Source organism: Haliaeetus leucocephalus, unplaced genomic scaffold (genome assembly GCF_000737465.1).
Source record: "Haliaeetus leucocephalus isolate CR32 unplaced genomic scaffold, Haliaeetus_leucocephalus-4.0 Scaffold506, whole genome shotgun sequence".
Classification (NCBI taxonomy): Eukaryota; Metazoa; Chordata; class Aves; order Accipitriformes; family Accipitridae; genus Haliaeetus; species Haliaeetus leucocephalus.
Genome location: NW_010972942.1, coordinates 5,085,248 through 5,104,002, shown reverse-complemented (window position 1 = coordinate 5,104,002; position 18,755 = coordinate 5,085,248). Strand labels below are relative to the sequence as shown.

Below are 18,755 nucleotides of genomic sequence, written 5' to 3'. Positions count from 1 at the left end.
CTTAGGTAAAACATCTCCCTGTAACCTTGAAAGTCTTTACACTATGGCACTGACCTTTTCAATCATATTTGCTTTCCTTATATACAAATATTAAGGTAATTACTGGGAATGCTAGATCTCAAGATTTCTGTGGTACCTCAATATTCATGATTCAGACGGACATTATTATTTTTACCCGCTGGATGCTACTTTGCTTCCTACTGCTTTGTCCTTCTTTCAATCTCCTTTTAAACTACATTACAAAGCTAGAACCTCTTGGCAGCTTCTGATGAATGTCTTAATGAACATAAAATTGAAATGTGAGAGAAAGTAATTGGGAAGTAAGAACTGTCACGGTACAATGAGTGATGAATATTCACTCTAATTATAAATTGTGGGTACTACTAGGCTATATGGCCCAGAAGCTTGCTTTTTAAGAATCTGAAATTTAAGAGCTTTATCAAAAGATTTTCAAATATTTAAATAGACTTAGGCCGCAGGTAATGCAGAGATCACTCATTAAGACAGAAAAAAATTCTTAACTGTTGTTTTCACTTTTTTTCTCTCTCTCTCTTTCAAGAGACTTGTTGATATACTACATACCTTTATTCATTGCTGACAGCATGCTTGCCTATCATACTAAGCAGTACAAGCAATGAGAGAAAAATTACCCTTTCCCACAATAACTTATTTTCAAGACAATTTAGCACAATGGAAAGCCTTCTCTTAACTATAGTTTCAGAGACTGAGATACAATACTTACCATTACCTTTTAGTAGCACTAACAGAAACTTATATACTGCAAAAATAAAAAGCTCAAGCAACAGAAGAAAACAGAGAAGTTGCTATTGGGAAGCAATAATGGTTACCTTGTTTTCATTCAAACACGTGAAAAATGCTATTTGAAAAGCAGGTATTTACTGCTGTTTGTGTGAGTGAAGGTAAATACTCAGAAATATTTATCTATTCTAGTACCATAAATGACAAAAGCTGATGATAACATTGTCCAGTAACTCATAGCATGACACTTGTGAAATACTTCAATAAGCAGGTATGTGTACAGGTGAGTCTCAGGGTTAACTGGTACTACTCAGAAAGAATGTATCTGAAAAAGGCATCGTGAACACTGAGGATGGAAAGTATCTTTGACATGATAATATTTGAAAGGATCACAGTAATGCATGAATCTGGTGTTTTGCTACAGCTTATTTGGGATAACTGAAATTTAGTTAACATCTTGTCATCTTAAAGTTACTTAAGCAATAGGAATAGCAATTTTTTTTGTTAAATGTGTACAAATATACGGTATTTGGCCATCTTGAAAATAATGAGGAAATTTAAAACTTAGACTCCAAAAGAGGTATTTATCTTTTGATAGGTAGATAGCTGATAGACTTTTCCACACAAAGAATAGAGTAAGTAAACTTTGAGAAATGTTTTGCTACATAACTGTACACATATACAGCTGCATTTGGGGAAGGGATACAAACTCTTCCTTTCTGTAATTGGAATAAAAGTTTTAAATGAGAGGAAAATAAGAATCTCACACCTTCTCTCCCCAAATCTTAGCCAATTTATCAGCAACGCTACTTCATATCCTGTGGCAGGAAGTAAAAAAAGACACCTAACAAATTCTTGATCTGGGTGATTTCTTGGGGTCAAATTTCACACCATCAGATGTTTGTATTTTCTCTTGAGTACCCCAGCCATTTCTTTATTTCTACGGTTTGGCAGCTTTGAAATACTTTCATTCCACATGCTTTAATTCCCTCTTACTTTTATTCTCTATCAAGCTTTTCCTCTGACAGGGTCCCTGTTATTAGTTCTTTGCATGGCTAAGCTTATGACTTCTTAACTTATAAGATGAACTGCTGCTCTAAACTGGGAGTTCATCAGTTGATGGAAGAATGAAATAATGAAAAAGAAAAAGACTTGGACATCATAGGAGTAAGTATGGGCCACTAATATGGTTCTACTGAGGTCACTTCCAAGAGTGAGAGGTACATATTGATACCATTTTAAAGCTAGTAAAGTCTTACTACTAGAAATAGTTCTCTCGAGCTTTGCCTACAGTTCTGGACAGCCATGTTCAAGAAAGATGAATTTATAACAGGATGTGTATAAAGAAAGTTTGCAAGAGCAATAGGGGGAATGGAGATTCTAACCTGCACAAGGTGACCAGCCCTTGACTTATGCACTAAACAAATAAAAAAGAGTGCCCCAACCTTCCCAACCCCAAAACACACAGATTGCTCTCTACAACTAAATACTTAGGAATAAAGAAAAACCCAAGTATTTAAGCTAACTGACAGTAACGATTTAGTTACAAATTATATATAATGGTCATTTATACTAAAAATTGAAGGAAATAGGTGGATTGTTAGAAAATGTTGAAGAATTTTGTTGTTCTTGGATTTTGCGGGTCGTGATACTAGCCTGCATCCACCATTTGGTACATTTAAGAATAAACAGGTTTGTGTCTGAAACAAGGATGGGCAGATGATGACGGTAAGTGAAAATGAATCTCAGAGCTATAATCTATATTAGCATACAAGTGCAGGCAAGTCCTTGAAAAGTAATAACAAGATATGACTCAACTCATTTGACAGGTGAAAGAAAGGACAGACTTATGAAAAGACATTAAATTGGCAACTGGAGTTCCATTTTATCTAGCCAATCTTAAGCTAGACAGCAGTACACAAAAATATTGACCCCATGGAAAGACACCAGAAAAACAAAGAAAAACCTACTTTGCTTCTTTCTATAGCAACTTTCCAAACAACATGACAGGTGAAAATGGGTTGCAATGTTGATATAGGTGGCACAGACTTTATTCTATGGTATCTTGAGTATGGGACTAATGTTCCACAGAGCACCACAGGCGTAACAGAGGAAGATTCCCCCACAGGTTATGTATGTGTAACGGTAAAGCATTCTCCAGAACTCAGGCCTTACCTAACCGAGACTGTCAAAAATTTCCTTGGACAGTAAAAAAGCTAAGGATCTTCCCCCTAATAAACACATTATAGAAATAACCCAAATTTATGTTGCTTTATGTTCTCTGAGGTTTGTCTTTGACACTGTTCTGAAGAAGGTATTAATGTGAGGCAAAGGTGTATGCTTGATACTGACTTTTTGACACTCAACTGTTTTTATACAAAGCAACAGTCACCAAATGATTAAAAAATGAAAACAAAATCTCCTTGAGAAATGTACCCTCTTCATGACTTACACATGGCTATTGTTTCTGTATAAATGACAACTTTCAAAATGAAATCAACTTTTTAACTTAACACAGAACCTTTTCACTGCAATAAAAAACCAGTAGCCACAAAAACCCCAATCTATAATTACCTGGTTGGTAGAAATTTGGTGAAAGTTCTCTGGCAACTGCTCTTGCAATATCACATTCCTGGCGAGCAGCCTGAGCAGCCTGATCCGCAGCATCAGCTTTAGCTCTTGCATGTGCAGTTCTGTACAAAATAGAAAACAGTTTATATGCAGAGGAGTCTTTTATGAGTTGCATCAATAATGTGAGAGCAAAGGACTACTGTCCTCAGCTACCATACACTATACTATATAGTGCACTCTTATGCCCACTTGCTGTGAGTAACTGCATATCAAAGTATTTCAGAACCAACGCACTATTCCTCTCAGTTCTTCAGTCCTGCTCATCTTTGTATCACATTTACTTGTAGGTACACAGTTTACAGTCCAAGCTTATAATTAAAATTTCTAAATAGAAAAAAATAATAGTATCTGACCAAAACCTGGGATTATGATTTTAATACATGTTACCAGAACATGCACAAAAGTGTACAGAAGGTCAGACTGGGCCACCACACAGACTTCTAAACAGCGGTCTGTGAGACCAGGATACATGGTGTTCAAGGGGACTGTGGAATGCTATTACCTTTAAAACATTTCAAAGTTAATGCTCAATGCTGGGTGCCATGTAAAATTTTTTGAAGGGCAAAACTGACATACGTTGGCCTAAAAAACTGAGAAATGTCTTCCACAATCAGACCATTTTGGAAAGAAATGGGATGGAAAATGTGTTTGATTCTTCAATAGGCATTTGCATAAATGGGGACTTAAGAGTTTTAAATTCTTGTAACTCACTGAATTTCAAATCCAAAACAAACTGAAAAGGCAACTTTTCTGAAGTCAAGACAACAGTTTGGAATACTTTCATAAAGTAATCTGCCCTCTGCTTCCACTTTTTTCCTTCTGCTATTTCTCAAAAAGCCTCAAGAACAGCTTGTGCAATGTCTCTGATTCCAGACTGTGCAAACTGATAGTTGTGTTACTGCAAGATTGCATCACTGTTTGTCCCATCTTCCTTCCCCACTTCATTTTTTAAACAGTCACGTGTTTAAAAATTCCTGATGGCAGTGATCGCTCTGTGCCTCTACAGCACTAGCACATAGCCTAGGGCTATGAAATGGTTCATTAGAACAGAGGGGAAGCTAAACATGGCAAACTGGCAGAGTTTTTTGAGCCTCTAGAGACATTAATAACATTTCTAAACCAGATATATTAAATTTCATGATCTCAGGAATTTTCTCATAACTTTCTAGTAGAAAACTGACACTTAAGTAAGAAAAAAATTAGTTAAGAGGACAACAGCAGCAGCAACTTTTATCCTATGTGCCTGGTGATACTAATCAACAGCAATCAAATAAATGAAAACTTTCAGCAACTCTGCTGTAAAAATTCAGTTTTATTTTCAAGGAATAAAGAAGAGTTCTATGTGTTTTAGATGAAGCAAGAATTAAATGTTAGCATTAACCAGAATGAGCACCAAGAGATTAACAGTATGGCAGACTTTGCATTTCTAAAAGGATGTTTAATCCCGTAGGGTACTAGTATAAACACAGACATAAAAAACCCACATAGACGGTTTCATCTGTGGTGCCTGGAGAAGATTTATTTAAGTTACATCCTCCCTAAAATGTGTGTGGGGATAAATGTTGAATGTTATCTCAAAGCTTAGCTTGTCATAATTTACTGGATAAACATCAGCTCACGCTGCCTTCTCGCAGGTCCCTCTAGGTCTCTGAGAAAAAAGATAATGAGCAAATAAGCAGTAACACCTTTGACTTGTACTCGGGATGGGGGAAAGAAACTGTTAATCAAAACGAATACACCATATAATCCCATATGTGTTCTGTGCAGTTCATGAATGGTTGTATGGTATGTGCTTGCTTAGTAACAGTAATCAAACCCGTTCTTTCTCTATAATCATTATTTTCAATTAGATGAGCTATTCTTAGCTCCTACATAATTATGTCTACATAGCATAAACTTAATGAAGCAATCGTAGCACTGGGACGTTGTTTTGTGAGACAATAATGTAGTCGGCACATAGATAAACTAGACACTGATCATCCTTTTGTGATGACGGAACAACCAGACTATTCCCATATAAAAATAGTCTCATACTATTGCCACGGCTACAACAGACGTTTTAAAAGCTAATATACGAAATGACCAGCATCAGGAAAACATACTACCAGGATAGTACAGTTATTTATTGATGTCTGTGAATTTTCTATATTATTATATGCAAGAAGCAAATTCCACATCCTGTCCAAGCATACAGTATCAATTAGTTAAGGAATTAGATGGTGACATGAGTAATAAGCTAGTGAAACTTTGTCACATGAAGCTGGGCAAAGCAAGTCACAGCAGGAAGAAGCCAATGGAATAGAAGGAAAATGAGCACTGCTTTCCTTGGCTGCCTTATCTTACAACTTTTTTTTTTTCCAGCTTGCACTTCCTGCTATCCTGCCCCTTTTGTACTCACAGTCAGGAGTTCCAGCAGACCAGAACAGGAGCGACTGTTCAGACGCGAATGCTGCCAACGCGTGTCTCAGTGACACACTTGAGCAGAGCATCAGTGCTGTACTGTCGCTGAGAGACAGCACAGCAAGATTAACTAAATAGGCACAGGAGGGTAAGGCACAAGAACAGCGTTTATGCTCCTGAGCGGGCCTTCGACTAGCCAAACAAAAGTGTGTGCACGTGGCTGTGCTGAGACACGTCCCTGACGGCCTCTTCAGCAAGCATCATGGATGACATACAGCAAATGTGAAAAGAACAGGAGGAACCGGCAGAGCCAGTGCTTCTGTACAGAACAGAAGCACTGTGCTTCGCTTGTGAACACAGGCTCTTCATTATTTGCATTATTTGCTATTTATCATCTTGGCATTTGGATGCTTTACTGGCTAATTTCAGCAATGTATACTTTATTATCTCAATTTGCAACTGTATATTCAGACATTTCTTTCACTTCCTGCATACTTACTTATAAGTGTCAGACTCAAATAATTTTTCTGTTGCTATATAATTTGCCGTTTTTTTAATGCTAACTTCCACACTTCATTTGTATCTCTGTTTTCCATATTACCTGCTTACAGTTACTGCTGCTTGGCACTACATTTCATTTGTACTTGTTTTATTCTGCCTTGCGCTGACTGCCACACTATCAGAGTGTTATTATCAGAGACTATGGAGAAATCTGTTAGTTTTGAAGGATAATGTTTATAAGAGAGAGCTATCACAGCAGGGTAGCCCCACTGAAATATAATCCATTTGCTCCATTTATGCTTTACACAGTTTGGGAAAGCTGCCTTTACCTTTTGTTCCTGAAGTAATTTTGTCACTGTAAATTCTTGAACTTTTGTTTATTATCAGTAATTATTCATGGATATTTAAGTCTATGATATACCAAGTCAAAATGACCCACATTTGAATGACCACCATCTACTTGAGAATTGTTTTTTTTCCCAGAGATCTCTACATCTTTTGCCGCAACAAGAAATCTTTATGAGAACTTTTGAAAGAGAAAACTCAAAAAAAAGTCTCCTTTCCTCTCCCCCAGCCAAGAAGATGACTGCAGTAGGCTTTGCATGTTGTTCCACACATTCTCCAGGAAGGGTCAATCTAAAGTTTCAGCAGTAAAATAGAAACTATGCAGGGAAGTAGCCAGCAATCCACAGACTGCAAAACAGTATGGGAAAATAACGAGTGACATGCCCTTTATTGATTTTTCTTTTAGGTGAACAGGCAGTCCTTTGCAAAAATTCATTCTCAGCAACTGTAACAAATAATACACATTACGAATTTTTGAACTGCCATGTGTTTTTACACGTGTATCTACTTGAAAGAATCATCCTACCATTAATATTCCACCACAGTGGTGGTAAATGCAATCAAGACAGGGACAAAATTCGGTTGTATCTGTGGCAGGAATCAAACTATACCTACATTAAAAAGGAACCCATAACCATAGTTTATGCAGAGTGTTGGTATCAGGTGACAGCATATGGAGTCCCTATACCTACCAGTCTCTGTCATCAGTGAGTGAGGGCTCGAGGACCAATGGCTAACTGAATAACTTTGCTATTGTTAGAAATTTCATTTGGACTCATATCAGGGTCTGATTTTGAAAGAAGCCTAAGCTTTCTAGACTGTGGGACAACTGATATCACTACTGATACTTAACTTTTCTGTGTTTGGTTGGGTAGGTAAACATATACACATCATCTTAGCTACACTCGAAGAGATCATGAGCACAGTCAGGGGCATCTTACAAGCAGTCTCCCTTTCCAGCAATACTACGATCAGATTTCTATCTACTTATGTCTGAAAACTGCCTTGAAGAAGGAGTATTGAGGGCTGAAGAGCTTAAACAATGTTATCTAGCGTTCTGCAGCAACGATGCTTATATATAATGCCATGTGTCTGAAATGCATTATGTAATGTTCGTCTAAATTTAAACCCTATTTAGAACTGTCCATTACCCTCCAGATCATTTTGTATTTCCATGGTATCCTTCAACTCACTTGTAATTCTGTCTCATTCAGAGTCAACTAAAAATATAAGCAACATGTTTACTTTGTTTCATTTTTCAGCTTTTATTAAACACAGTGATTCCAGCATAAAGCTTTCCAGAAGCTTGCTTTCTGTTTCTTAAAATGCTACTAATAATTTTCTGTTTTCTATTTGCCAACTATATGAAACATAATTATGTTGCTATCAAGTTATCCTAAATTAATATATTATCTTAACAATGTTACTTATTAACAGATTTCCATACTGTAAATAAAAATCAGTAAAGGTTAAACCTACATGAAGTTCTCAGAGATATATTTAATTAACGACAGCTATCAGGTTTGTCTGAGGAACACTACATATTGTGGGTTACTATCCTTATCACCCCTTCTGAAACTGGAATTCTCTAAAAAACAATCCCATCTTCTTAAATTAAAAAATTCAGTGATTCTTCTAGAAAGCAAAGAATATTCTGTTGGTTTTTTTCCAGGTATGAAACTTTCCAAGGTTTTTATGTTTCTATCTATTGGAGGCTCTATTCTGCAAAACCAAGCTCTGATAAAATTGCTACAGAGATCAATAGCATTTCCAAGAAAAGAGCAGCTGGAGAGGAAGAGGAAAACTTTAAGGAATGATTCTTTGGTAGTTTAATTTTCTCCTTGCCCCCATTTTATTTCCATATTCTTCTGATATTATGTATCAGTAATGAATGCTAGATAATTATCTAGCATCTATGCATTTTTTAACACTGGAAGTGAGAGACTGGCATTTATCAAGTGTGCTAGATTGTCCTCCTCAGCTTCTTTCAGTGATAATACTGGGTGAAAACCAATATTCTGCTATGGTAGGATTAAAAAAAAGTATGTGCACAACTATGTAGAGCTACCTAAGAACTCTTGGCTTCATCACTCTCAGCAACTCATTGCTGTAATATACCTCAGAAGTGAGGGTAAGTCACTGAATACCAGCAAGAAATAGGAGTCTCAGAGGAACAGAGAGAGGAAAAAGACTGACTTACAGATATTGAAATAAGAGAGCTTCATGTCAGTGAGAAACTTAAAGTGCTCCTAAACTACAGATTGAATTGACCAAATGAGATATATGTCCTCAATCAAGAAGTCTGCATTTAAAAACTCTTCAAAGTGCTTCACTTGTGGTTTGCTAGATTTTAGTCTCAACCAGATGCTCCTTCTTCATGAACTGACTTCATTCAGGAACTGGACTACCTTGGTACTACCAGTAAAGGCTGATGTAGCGAAGCATAAGCAGATATATTATGTACACACTGCTGGCACATTGATCCATATCATCTTACCTAATGGATTTTGTTTCTGAAAACTCCTTCCCAGCCTAAATCCATTTCTCAGGTTTTTTTCAGTCCTAACTCATATTAAAGAACTGAAAAAAATACTAACCTTTAGTTAACAAGTCCTGAAAAACTGAGGAAATTCCTTACAAATTGGCAAATGGCCAACCTGATTTCAGTACTTGAAAAAATAACCTGGGGGTTATAACTAGTCAGTCTTGGGCATAAATAACAGCATAAATAAACTGGGTCTGCATACATAAAGATTTACAGGCTAATAGCATATTGTGCTATCATGTGACATCATGTTTTAACAAAGAGTATTTCACCAAACACTTCACACACGTAAAGGTTATGGGTCCTATACCTTATATAGATTGCCTTGATTAACATACTCGGATTGCTTTCAAGGTTTCTGATTTTTTACCCTATGGCAACATAATTAAACAACAGCATAAATTACATGGAATTAATAAAGCACATCAAAATGGATTAAAAGCTAACTCTCTGACACATCTCAAAGCTTAATGCAGAAGACATCAAAGAAAAGGGTTGATATGTGCATTTTACCTTAGGAATTGGTTTTTGCTCCAGAGCTGTTTAATATTTTACTTATTAAAACGTCTCAATACAAGCTAAAACATACTATGTTAGAGTTGGCAGATTACACAACTTCTGGATTCCAAAAAACTCCAAGAGGACAATTTACTGTAACCTACAGTAAACCTAAAGTTTACTGTAACCTAAAGTTCGATGATAACAACTCCAAACCCCATTGCATTTAACTGTACTGAAACAGAACACTGGGAAACAAAAAATCTAGCCAATATGGGAGACTGTCATCAAAAGTAGCCCAGAAGGCATATGAGATCATGCTGGCTAGCCCCACACACCACAGCAAAAGGAACGGTTAATGTGGTCTTTATACAGGTAGAGATGAAAATAAAGTATAACAGGAATTTGTTCTTGCTGTACTACATAGTCCAGAATCCATAAAACCACTAATGGAACAATGCCCAGCTCACCTCTATCTCAAGAAGAAAAAAGAAATGTCAGGACCACAGAATAATAGAGATTCTAAAAAGACAAGCTTTTTAACTTAAACTTCTTGAGCCTCATATCTCATATTATTACTGAATAAACACAGAGAAGCCACTTATCATGGTGTACACATGGATATCTGACAGTGGAAAATGGGAAAGACAAAATGGGGAAAAAAACGGTGTCAGATAAAGACATAACCGGTCCAACGATTAGAAGCTGAATTTGGGCGTAGTCCACCTTGAAACCTTTTGGGTGTATGTTACAGAGAAAAAGATGGATCTTTCTAAGTTTTTAAAATTCTTTTGGGCAGTGTACTAAAAGTCGTCTTTAATCCATTTTCTCAGAAAAAAATGACATGGTCTTTTGTTTACAGGAAGTGAGATTAGATGATTTAGGGACTGTTTACATTAGGTATTTCAGACATCTGACGTTAAGTGCTCTGATCACTAAAAATAAGAAACTTGAACTATTTACACTTTGGTCCTCTGAACTGTGTGGATGTTAGACTCCTGCAGCAGTCAGCATGAGCATGGTCTGCTGTGCCTACGAATATATGAATAGTCTTATGGCAAACACCAATTTATGTGTTTTTTGAGGAATCATCTGCCACCTTATGCCAAGATTCAGAACCTGTTTGCCTTCTCCTTTAGACCTTTATGGTCCACATCAATAAAACCAGAACTGCTCAGCAATTCAGGGGTGCAATGCTACCTGTGCAGGGTTACAAGTTTCTGTAACTTACACTAATCACATGTGTACTCAGCAGTTCAGAAAGATTTTAGGTGAATGAAGGATAGCATCCTGAAAAAAGAAGGTATTTCTGAAAATTCACTTTTAACAATTGAGATAAAGTAGTTCAATTTCCCTAGTCTGTCTTTCAGGCCCTCACTCTTGCTCACCTGTTTGGAAAAAGACTCAGATGCAGATGTCTGAATTTAAAAAGTGGTTTTAAATTGCTGTTAAGCATCACTAGAGAAGTTGCATTTACATGGTACTCTCTCTAACCTTAGGTGTCCCACTAGCCTGGTATTATTTATGTGTACGCCAGATAATCTGCCTCTGGATAATGGAGCTGGCTCCTCCATGTGATGTATTCAATTTTATCCATCATTCTGTCAGGAGCTTGAATGAATGAAGTTTTGCTTTCATATTGATTGTACTTGACCCTAGCTAGCACTGGCACAGAAATCTTGAAGATGGCACAGACTTCAATTTCAGCAAGATGAGCAGCATCATTTCAAGCAGAAAGCAAGTTTTCCTGTGGGGAAATTTACACTTTGGGCAAAATACACTTCTATATACTATGCTTACAGGTTTTTTCCCCCATTTTTGCCAAAGGTGATTCACTGCCAGGATCTTTTAATGTCACTAAGTGCCAAGTACATCTAGAGAAAAGTATAAATCTTGATGTGCATTTGTCTATCCTGCTTTATGGGACAGACTATATCCTATATTTTATTACCAAGTCTCCTCAGTGAGCAATATTCTCTTCCAGTTCCCTGGTCCCATAATATTAATTCCTGCAGACAGGAGTTTTTTTGGAAAGGGGTAAAGGAATAACTGCAAACAATTTGTTGTTTCAAATCGCCAAAGCCAATTACATTGGTTGACTGAAGAGAGCTTCTGAATCTAGCTGGAAGCATAAGAAAATAGATGCACACTTGAGCTTCAGCTGCTCTTGATGACATAGTTAAGTGAAGGAAAAAAAAAGGCGATAAATATGTTTCTCTTCCCTTCATCATAAAATATGAGCTTCAAGGAAAAAAAACTCCATGTAATAAGGATTCTGCACAGAGAAGGCAAGCCTGCTCAAGGAAATGGGAACACGTGGACCATTGTGATAATTCGCTTAGAGAATTTCTAAGGTACATTTAGTGCGTTGCACTTCCCCCTGCCACACATTTTTTTTTTAAACTGTTCTCTACCTGGGACAAATGAAATAAAATAGTAGGTATGACAACTGCTATCACCAACACCAATATCTGGCAGCTATTCTAGACTCTGCGTGTAAGAAAGCAACAACAAATCATCATCCCAGGGATACAACTAGATGAAAAATAAGAAGAGCTTACAGGAATGTTTTTTCAATTGAAAACATTATCTTAATATTTTTCAGTGTTCTACTGATTTTTACCACTTCCAATTACTTGTAAAAATAAAAAAAAAATCAGAAAATATGAAATCAAATGTCAATTTTTAGAAAAAAATATGGTTTTATTTATTTTTTCTTAGAATAATTCTAGTTAGAAAACTTTTGGAAGCTCAGGAAAACTATGTCAAACATCATCCTTGACAATGTCTGTATTTCTTAATCTCTCCTTTAAACAGAGTTGATGTGGTTTTTTAAGGATAAGATTTTTTTAAATTTTAGGGCAAAAAAAGTCCACAATGTTACAGATATTTTAGCAAAGAATACCAAAGTATTTGTAAAGCAAAATATATAATATAAAACCAGTATTTGATTTCTCTTCACATCATAATATATATAACTTGCAAGACACTGGCTGCATGAAAATTACATTACAGGAAATTACAGGAAAAATGTGAAATTTTTTTTAAAATTCTGTGGGTTTTGCTGGCTTCAAAAAATGTAAGATAAACTCCTCAATCGTAAATACTTCTAGGAGTATGTTTCATGCTTTTCCTAAGTGACTTTGGCAGTCTGTAACTTACTATAGTTCTAGGATCTGAATCCAAAGACTTCCATTACTGTGCTTGATGGAGGAAAATATACTAAGAAAAAAGTCACAACTACACGTTTAGTGGCTTGATGCTTATTTGTCCAAAAGTTGTAGCATGCACATTTATTTCTGCCATTTTCTCAATAATAATAGCATGGAATTTAAATCTTCATAACAAATGAGAAAAGAAAGGATACATTGACCATGGAATAAAGTTTTAATTTAAAATAGTTTTGGGGAGGTTTGAAAAAATATCTTGAACATAATGGAAAACAAAATAATTCTTTATAAGACATAATAGTGCAATTTATGCATTTATAACTAAAAAAAGAATGTGGTATAATTAAGCTCTTTAAATAACAAACATATTACATGCATTCAAATAATCTGTGGCAATGTTTTTTTTTTTTAAAAGTCCTTTTAATATCTTTGGGCATTAAAATCTAGTGGGGAAACAAAACTGCAATATTTTCATCCTTTTAAAGGCATTAACTGTATGTGTTTAAATTTAATCTTTGTGTCCTTAGCCGACTGACAGCCAAAACTGAATTTGGCATATCTTTCTTTGCATGGTTCATTTCTGTTCCTCAATCAGGTGCCAGATGTATAGAAAAAAAGTATTGATAGAAACATGTCTAGCAAACCATTCTGGGATTAGTTCTTCCATTTTCAGTTGTTACAAATTCTTTGACATGTTTAAAGATAACTGTTAAAAAAAATCACAGAAATATTTGAATAACAGAAAACACTGATATGTTATATCTGAACAGCTTAATTAGCAAAAGGTCTAAGCTCTCCATGAAAGACAAGTGTTCAAGTGTAGGGATGGTTTTATGTGATTTGACTTTTCTCCAGGCTGGCAGATATGAATCAAGCTGCTCATATTATACACTAATCATCAAGAGACTGAACAGTATAAACAAGCGAAGGAAAGACTTTGATGATCCTCCCATCTGTAAACATGTAATTCCTCTTAACTGAAGAGCACTGCAGATTGAAAGTAACATCAGATCATTTCAGACATAGAGCAGGTGATGGCTGTTTCATAGGTTTTGTTATTTCCAGCATGAAGGAAATGCAAAACCTGGGTTTATGACTAACACAGTTAACAGCTTTAAAATATCTTCTCTCATATACATTACCCCCCCCAAATGTATATGCATATATTTACGCTCTGTAGCTACCTACAATACTGCCAATAACACACAATTTGAATAAACAACCAGCATGTCCTATCAGCTACCAGGAAAACTGAAAAACCATGAATGTTTCTCTCTGCTGGTTCCCATAGGGCTGATGATCTTGCATAGATGCCCAAAAGGCTTTTGTGGCATCCGGAGACTGCTGAAAGAGAGTTCACAGCAGCCTATTTATTCCTGCTTAGAGCAGTCCTTGACTGCTTTGTTCAGCTGAAGTCGTGCAGATCTGCACGGTAAGGTTGAGGATTCATTGTCGTATTCTGAAATATTTAGCAGTAACCACTCGTGAGAATAAAACTTATTGCAGACTCATGAAGTCTACTGTTTTGAGACCCTCTGAACAAAGCTCGTCATGGTCTATTTGCTCCTTTTTTTTTTCCTTACTACAGTCCTTGTCTTAAGCCCTGACATTCTCCCCCAGCCTCTTCTAGAAAGCAAGTATTGTGAGTCACTAATAGCGGAATTTTAGTGTAAATACTACCATGTGCCACGAAGGAGGAAGTCAGTCCCAAAATAATCAATCCTAATGTTGTCTTGTCCTCTCTTCACACAAACACAGATTTATCAGACTTTCCAGATCTATCTAAAGGTTGATGGGTTTTACTGACCCTCATGACTGTGACACTGGAACAGCTGGTAAGACAAGAATTTCCTATTCGGCAATACCATGCACTCCCCCTCCCACCAAAAAGCTGTTCCTACTAAGGCCCAGTCTTGAGATCTGGTAACCTGATAGGCAAGCAATTCCTGAGCCTCAAGTATTACTCTCCTACTTTAGTACCTTTAAATAAGTTACCTTCCTAGATTGCAGATCTCTGAGCTTTTACAAGTATTGGAGAAGGGCCACATGCTGAATCCTCTCCCTTTTCCAGAGCAGATCTACCATAGCTTGACAGAAGCACCGGATCTGCTCTGCCTGCAGTGAATGATGGTGCTGCACACACGGAAGTGTTTTCCAGAAGTGGTGGGCATTAATACATACATACCTGACAACGTTCTGCACTCTTCATGTCTTCAATAAATAACAGTACAGGAGTAACTGCTGCTACTACAGCAATTCATGTTGCTGGCAGCCAGTGGTAACTGCACGGGTCTGAACACCAGCGAGTGACAGAAAAATATTTTTGCCTGGTATTTTTCTTAAGGATATTAAAGGAGCCTGACCATGTCAAGGGCATGCATCATGGCAGGGAAAGGGCTGATGAATCCTGGGAAAGGCAGTGTCCTGGAACAAGCCTATGGGCTGGATGAATTATCTTAGAATCATAGAATGGTTTGGGTTGGAAGGGACCTTAAAGATCATCTAGTTCAATCCCCCTGCCATGGGCAGGGACACATTCCACTAAATCAAGTGGATCAAAGCCCCATCCAACCTGACCTTGAACACTTCCAGGGATGGGGCATCCACAACTTCTCTGGGCAACCTGTTCCAGCATCTCACCATCCTCACAGTAAATAATTTCTTTCTAATATCTAATCTAAATCTACCCTCTCTCAGTTTAAAACCGATACACCTCATCCTATCACTACACTCCCTGACAAAGAGTCCTTCCCCATCTTTCCTGTAGGCCCCCTTTAAGCACTGGAAGGCTGCTATAAGGTCTCCCTGGAGCCTTCTCTTTTCTGGGCTAAACAACCCCAACAACAACTTTGCCAGGTTGTGTTCCGAGATAAGATGATCCTTCTTAGAGTCCGAATAGATCCACCTTCACCTGAATATGTACCTTATTTTATGAATCACATGGGGAAACATGAAGGTCAGCAACAGGGAAGGCTTCAGTCTTGCCTCAGTTCTTCTGCTGAAGCCTACATTGCTGGGGGCTTAAAGGAGGAAAGGAGGACATTCTTAAAGAGCCACTGGAAGAGTAGGGAAAGCAAACACATGCTTCCTTGAAGAATTTGATAATCAAAATGATCAGTGCAAGGTAATTCAAAGATTATCCCACTTCACATAATTAGCAAAATAATAACAATAATACAAATCTCTCCCCCAACAAACGATAGTCAGAATTTCAGCTGTATCTATCGATGAAGTGTACGTCTACTGAACATGAAATTTGACCTTACATTATGCTTAGCTGACAATATTTAATAAAATGTGAGGGTCTGTTCCATACAGCAGTCTTGCCGCTCTGGCACGAGCATGCTCTGGCAGCAAGTGGATGTATATGGAAAATGATTTCTCATTAAAAAGGAGAAGTCACTTGATAACAAGTACAGACTTACTCTGCAATCCTATTAAATAAATAACACTTTCACTTTCTTGAGACAGATGTGCAGTGAAATGCCTGCTGAGATAAAAAAACCTTTTGCTACAAAGTACAGCACTGCAAAGACTTGCCTTGCTAAAGTACTTTAACAGGATAGTTTGCAAGGAATTCTGTGGAGCTCCTTCAACATAAGTTGAAATGTGCTTTTGGCAGTTTCTTTTTCTAACCTTGTGCAATTAAGTCCAGCTATAAAGTCTTGCAATTTACTCTTTTTCTTGAATGGCTAACCTGTCTAGTAGCAAAGTACTGTTTTGATTATTCAAATTGTTGCTGAGAAACTAAGATACAAAATGACCTGGTTTTGAAGGGTCAACATGGAAACTAGATTTCTACCTGACAATCAAGGTGGAATTGCACAGAATGGGCAGAAATACAAAGAAAGCTTTTAGGAGTTCTTAGGTCTAGAGTTTTCATGGACTGTAATCAGAGTTCATATGTGCAGAAATTCAACCTCCCTGTAAGTTTGTTAAAAGCCATCACTATGGAGAAGAATGATATCCTTTTCTCATGTTTAATGGGCTTGAATAGCAATTGAAACTGCAGGGCTGTTCAATTCCATAATATCTGGACAGAAAGCATACAGGTCACAACATGAATCACTGCACTATAGTTCTCTCTCATCACCTAGCTGTCTAGGTAAAAACAGAAGTGAGTTCCTTATTTTAAACATGTACATTTTATAAAGAGTGACAGAATCATGGAAAAGTTCAAGATGCAGAACCATTTATTGATAATTTCAGGTACATCATGCATTATCTCCATAGAAATACCAGAAACAATGAATCAGTCTTATACTTTACATGATATGATAAAATCAAGTATTACCAACCCACAAGTGAGATAGCACGGGGACAACTTTGGATTTTTTTAGGACAGGAAAGAAATGGCCTTTCTAATCTGTCTTGAGAAAATACATGGAATTTCCAGTACCAAGAAAGCATGAGCCTCATCAATAGATCTTACATGAAACAAGAAGGTCAATTTTGTTTGAAAAAGACTTCACAGAGAAAAAAATCTTTGGAGAAGGAAAGGAATAAAAGCTGTCTCTGGCATGGAAGATTGAAACTGAATGGGCTGGTCAGGAAAAATGGTATTTAAGGACCAAGCCATCTGAGGTCATAACAATTAGTCTTGAGGGAACAAGGCAAGACAGAGTCTGAAGGGTCATATTTTCTAGCGTGGGTTAAAAAGAGATCTCTGCTTTCTTGTCAAATCTATCAGGTTGTCTCGGAAGCAAGAATATTGTCAAAGAAAAAGGAAGGCTGACTCCCACAGCAGCATCTCAGAAACATTTGGCATAAGACTCTGTGATGCTGGGACAATTCTTTTGGCAATTGTACAGTCTGTGTTAGAGAGCAGATGTGTCGATCCCCCACTGCCCAGGGTAAGAGGTCCCAGTTCTTTTGGTGAGTCTACACCACGAAACCTACATGCTGAAGAACCATGAGCTCTAAAAATGTCCCACTTCCTCCAGAGCACCTGAAGCTACACAGCTACATACTCCAGGCCATAAATGGTCAGGATATCCAATGTGTCCATTTCTTCCTGCAAAGCTACTTGTCTAACAGTGGACCCTTTTCTTTCAACAAAATTGAGCTTTGTTGTCATGAGAACAAGGTGTCACCCCACCCTATATGAAAAAATGATTCCTTGCCAGCAAGACCTGGCAGTCAGCCAAACTGATGTAGCAAAGCTGAGGTATAGTTTCCTCACAAAAAGGCCAAGCCATTTGGGGTCTTTGTCCTTAGGTGTGCTTTTGCTTGACAGAATTCCTCTGTACAACTAATACCACTTAGAAGGCTCAACTGGAGTCACTGTAAAAAATATTCAAGCTCTTTTTCTTGCCTCTCTATAAATTAGTCATGTCTTTCTTCAGCTGGTGTCCACTACAATGTTTTCATTGAATTTAGCAGTCACTCATTAATGTGGAAGATGACCCTGCATGAATAAGAAGCTGACATGACTTCCCAGATGGTAACCATCCACATGTGCCTCAGTCTTTTGAATCTCCAGACACATTAACGATGTGCCACGAGACCCAATTCTTTCACATACACACTCAATGGTAAAGCCTCAGATCGTGACAGGAAGAAGACTCTCATCTCTTGTTGGTGCAGACCAGTATCTAAAAGACAGTGCCTGAAAAAAGTGAGATAGCAGTTGATTGGAAGACAGTTGAACTGCCCACTCTCAGTCAATCCTAAGTATCACTCACAAGAAACTCCCATAAGATGCCAAATAGGCTGGTGTTGGGTAGAACACTGAGCACGGGGGAACAGGCCCCTGTTCAGTGAGGAGGGCAGAGAGCAGAGAACCAAACCTCTTCCAGGAACGTTGTATAGATATAAAGTGCACTTGGTACTACAATTTATATTTGGACTAACTGCTATCTCAAAATGAGCGATGGACCAGATTAATTGGCTCTATCTCATTATCT

At 37.3% G+C, this 18,755-nt stretch overlaps 1 protein-coding gene across 1 annotated transcript in view; it reads right to left on the bottom strand.

Moving 5' to 3' along the window:
* Positions 1 to 18,755, bottom strand: part of JPH1 (junctophilin 1) — a 79,505-nt gene that overhangs the window by 27,621 nt on the left and 33,129 nt on the right. The window contains exon 2 of the mRNA XM_010575873.1: positions 3,334 to 3,452. Within this exon, the coding sequence (XP_010574175.1) occupies positions 3,334 to 3,452 (119 nt within the window). The remainder of the gene's footprint in view (positions 1 to 3,333; positions 3,453 to 18,755) is intronic.